Below are 5,000 nucleotides of genomic sequence, written 5' to 3' on the forward strand. Positions count from 1 at the left end.
TGACAGAGCTGTACGCTAATCCGCACGTAATCGAACCAAATGAAAAGTAATAATGGCGAATTTCAGCTCCAGCCCCGATGGTTAAACGAACAAACACGCCATTAAGGCTAATTAAGCCCAAATAACGAGGCGATGGGAAGGTCAAAGGGGGCCGTCCCCTTTTGGGAAAAGGGCGTTGGGCCCTTTCTGAAGGCCTGCTGACTGGCTCTCGATTTTCCTTTTCTCTTCTCTCCTTCCAGCTTCCTCTGTTCGATCCTGTTCTCTCCCCTCTTCTCCCTTCTCCCCTCCTTTCCCCTTTCTCCCACTCGCCACTGTTTCCCACACCTCCCATCCTCCGCCTTGGCCCTCCTCTTCCCACCGGCTTGGCCCTCCTCTTCCCCCCCCCTCCTCCCCCCCTCCTATCCACCGCCACCTCATCCCTTCCCTCTTTCTCCTCTCCCACCTACCCTCACTTTCTATTACCACCCCTCCTCCCCTTTCCTTCCTATCCACAACCTTCATCACCTCGTCCCATCCACTCTCGTATTATCATTATCATCATAACTATTATTATTCCTTTTCCTCCTCCTCCTCCTCCTCCTTTGCTCTTTCTCTTTTCCGTCTCTGCTCGCCCGTTACCGCAATTATCTAATGCTGTTAATATTAAATTAGTTTCATTCAGCCTATTACGTTGTCCTGTTATTTGACACTGTTTTTTATGTTTCTCTTTATCTCTCCCTTCTTTCTTCCTTCCTTTCTCTTTTTTTCTTTCTTTCTTTCTTTCTTTCTTTCTTTCTTTCTTTCTTTCTTTCTTTCTTTCTTTCTTTCTTTCTTTCTTTCTTTCTTTTTTTCTTTCTTCCTCTCCCTCACCCTCTCAATTCTCTCCATCCTTTCCCTCCCCCACCCTCTGCCCTTCCCTCCCCCTCACCCTCACCCTCACCCTCTCCCTTCCCTCTCCCTCTCCCTTCCCCCTCCCTCACTCCCCCTCCCTTTGGTCATTACCTCCCGCGCCCCATGGCCTTCTGCCAAATGACATTAACCGCCAGAGAAATGAAGTTTTTTTCCCCCTATTGTCCTCCTGCTGACAGAAAGAAACTTGTCTGTCACTTGCGACTTCTCTCTCGCTTCTCTCTCCGTCTCCCTCTTTCCCTCATCCACGCCAACATCCACCTGTTCGGATGATCACATCCACACATCCACACGCAGCCATACACACAAATGAAAAACATGCAGATTCCCGCATATACAAACACCTAGCCACCCTCATTCACTCAAATACACGCACTCACACAGCCTCACAATTCCGTACTCTCACTCTCACTTACCTATTCACTCACTCACTCACTCACTCACTCACTCACTCACTCACTCACTCACTCACTCACTCACTCACTCACTCACTCATTCATTAATTCACTCACTCCCTCACTCACTCACTCTCACACATACACACACTCGCACTCACTCACACTCACGCGTCCTCCGCCACTCACCCTATAGTGGGGTTCGAACAGATCGATGATTTCCTCGTTGTAGAGCTCCATGAAGTGGGCGGTGACCTTGAACTCGGGGGGCGTGGTCTGGGCCTCCGCCGCGGCCGCCCTCCGCTCGTCGATGCCCTGGAAGAGGTGTGCCACGGCGCGCGGGATGATGCCCACGCCGTCGCCGCCGCCCTCCACCTCCAGGCCCGTGCCCATGGTGTAGGTCTTGCCCGAGCCCGTCTGCCGGAGGGACGAGGCGTCAGGGAGGGCGAAGCGGAGGGCGAGGGGAGAATGAAAGCATTAAATAATCAAATATCATCATAAAACAGAATAATAGAAGCTCTAAATCATAAAATAACATCAACAGAAACAATCCAAAATAACAGAAAATCTAACCGAAGTGAAAAGAACGAGAAGAATAAAGGAAAACGATCACATGAACGTGACAAGGAAAAGAGGAGCGTACATTATATGCAAATAGATAGAGAAAATAAAGGTATACTAAAAAAAAATAATAGTGCATATACTAAAAGCAGAGGAAGAATAACCAAAAGTACTTAAGTGTAAAATAAAATAAATAAATGAACAAAAAATACCAGATACCGGTGCAAACCCGGAAACATGCTTTGGCACAAACACTCGTTGCGCTGCTGTTATGGACAGAGGAATCATTATTCCCTGGACAAAGCAAGACGTGTATTCTGGTCCCTTTGATTAGTCATTCCCGGCATGCGACTACCCCCCCCCCCTCCCGCCCCCCGCCCCAGAGAAAACTCCCCAGGCCCCCGGACTCCCTCCGCTCACCTGTCCGTAGGCGAGGACGGTGGCGTTGTAGCCGTCGAAGCAGCCCTCGATGAGGCCGCTGACGCACGCGTCGTACACCTGGCTCTGCGTGGTGCCCATGTCGAACACGTAGTCGTAGGTGAAGGCCTTGTCCGAGCCCAGCCACACCTGCGGCTCGTCGGGCGTCACGCTGGTGCAGACGCGGCACATCTCGATCAGCTCGCGCGCGATCTGCGGACGGATCCTGCGGGGGAAGGGGGGGGGGGGGGTTAGTTCACGGCGTGGATGGCGGAATCTAGCAATCAAATCAGCATGAATACAACCTGTTTGGCAGAGTAGATCAAATAATTTAAACTAATAACTAATAATATTAATAATAATAATTATAATGGTAATGATGGTGATGGTGATGGTGATGATGATGATAGTGATGATGATGGTGATGATGATGATGGTGATGGTGATGATGATGATGATGATTAAGATGGTGATGGTGATGATGATGTTGGTGACGGTGACGGTGACGGTGACGGTGACGATGACGATGACGATGACGATGACGATGACGATGACGATGACGATGATGATGATGATGATGATGATGATGATGATGATGATGATGATGATGATGATGATGATGATGATGATGATGATGATGATGATGATGATGATGATGATGATGATGATGATGATGATAATGATAATGATAATGATAATGATAATGATAATGATAATGATAATAATGATAATGATAATAATAATGATAATAATAATGATAATAATAACAATAATAATAATAATAATAATAATAATAATAATAATAATAATATTGATAACAACAACAATAATAACAAAAATAATAATTCTAGAGCTATAAGGGCGAATGTCCCAGCCACTTTGAGACCAGCCCAGCACCGAACTGGAAATGTTTGCTTCTACAAGCGTCAAAATAGGCTAATGCCATCAGTGCATCAGGGAAACGAGCAATACCTTGAAATCCAATTCATTGAAAATCATGCACGTGACTGATCGCCACTTTTACTATTCTATGTTTTCCTGAAAGTCGATATGCCATTTTCAGGATACAGGTAACAGATTTTACAGTTACAGAAAGGGGGAAAATTATGTGAAATTACTTTTTTTTTTTTTTTTGTCAAGCCAAGGGAACTTAATTTATTAATTTGCATTTTAGGTCATACAATGGTGGAAAACTTTAGAACTCGAATTACGAGGAATGGTTTTAACATCAGCAGACATAAATGTTCTATCCTTTATCGATAAATTCAGTAAAAAAATAGATTTTTTAAGATTTGTTTTGAAAGCAGTACAGTAAAAAAACTCATTATGAAAAATATTCGTTATATTCGTTATATACAAAAAATCTCTTTAAAAGGATGACATTAATGCAACACAGTCTGATTGGTCACAGAAAAAAAACAATATTTCGCGAATTATTATTGGACGAATTTCAATTAACGGAGCAAACTTGCAAAGGCGTTTTCCCCAACACTGACTCGTAGGATATTAGCCCTTCCTGTTCTCGGCCTGGAATTAATCCAAGTTTGTATCTCGGATTTACTTGTTGTCGAAAGAAACTTCCGCCCATTTCCCTTTCCTTCGACACCAACCTGTTCCCTAATCATCCAATCCACATGAAACATTTACTCCAGCGTCATTGCCATGGCTACGGCGAGGGCAGTTGGGCCGCAGTGGTGTCCGACGGGCTGTAGCAGGCCCATTCCAGACGCGGCAACACGCCAGGATCTCGCCCCCCCCCCCCCCATCCCCCGGCCCCTCCACCCCCTCCGTCTACCCCCCAACGCCACCTCCACTTCCCCCCCCCCCCCAAACTCTACCAGCCTACTTATTGATCCCCTACGAGTCTCCTGACGACGGCGCTGGCGACTTCAGGCCCCGTCCATGGCCTGACATGAGGCGCCGCACCTGACCCTTCCACTGCCCTCTGCCCTCTCCCGTATGACCTCGCCTGCTGCCATAGCTCATGACCTCGGACACAAGCAGGTCATCAGATAAAAGACCCAAACTTTACCACAAAAGGAAAAAACAAAACCTATTTTTTAATGTTCCCTCTGTCTGAAGGGGGAAGCAGCGGCGTCAAGTCTCAAGTCTGAAAGGCAACAGATCTCACATGCATCACCCGTAAATAAAAAGCATATATACAAGCTAATATTTCGTGTTGCAAGGTTTGGCAGAGACCTTGGCGGTTCTATTGACAAACAGCGCCTTTGTGTCATACGGTGCGTGCTTACGTAAGATCCTGCCGCAGACATGAGATCAAACCCCTAACACTCTCTCTTACAGCACACACTCTCATGGTTGGGGAAAAAGTCACGAGGAAATTTCCACGCCCTTCCTCTCTTGATGAAAGGTACACGACGGAGAAAAGGAGGATAGAAAAGTATGTCAGAAGTGCTTGGTGAGATCTGGTATCTGAATGCACCTGTCAACATGTAACAGGTACAACGCAGGAGAGGAGGAGGAGGAGGAGGAGGTGGAGGAGGAGGAGGAGGAGGAGGAGGAGGAGGAGGAGGAGGAGGAGGAGGAGGAGGAGGAGGAGGAGGAGGAGGAGGAGGAGGAGGAGGAGGAGGAGGGGAGGAAGAGGAGGAGGAGGAGGAGGAGGAGGAGGAGGAGGAGGAGGAGGAGGAGGAGGGGAGGGGAGGGGAGGGGAGGGGAGGGGGAGGGGGAGGAGGAGGAGGAGGAGGAGGAGGAGGAGGAGGTGGAGGAGGTGGAGGAGGA

General features: G+C 47.6%; 1 protein-coding gene across 4 annotated transcripts in view; it reads right to left on the reverse strand.

Annotated features, from left to right (window-relative positions):
- The window catches only part of LOC125046425 (kinesin-like protein KIF21A), a 232,558-nt gene that overhangs the window by 27,521 nt on the left and 200,037 nt on the right, over positions 1–5,000 (reverse strand). For all 4 annotated transcript variants that reach the window (XM_047644220.1, XM_047644227.1, XM_047644204.1 and 1 more), the window contains exons 2-3: positions 2,265–2,487; positions 1,473–1,700 (exon numbers count right to left, since the gene is read on the reverse strand). In XM_047644220.1, coding sequence (XP_047500176.1) covers positions 1,473–1,700; positions 2,265–2,487 — 451 coding nt within the window. The remainder of the gene's footprint in view (positions 1–1,472; positions 1,701–2,264; positions 2,488–5,000) is intronic.

The sequence above is a fragment of the Penaeus chinensis genome, chromosome 4 (genome assembly GCF_019202785.1).
Source record: "Penaeus chinensis breed Huanghai No. 1 chromosome 4, ASM1920278v2, whole genome shotgun sequence".
NCBI classification, from domain to species: Eukaryota; Metazoa; Arthropoda; class Malacostraca; order Decapoda; family Penaeidae; genus Penaeus; species Penaeus chinensis.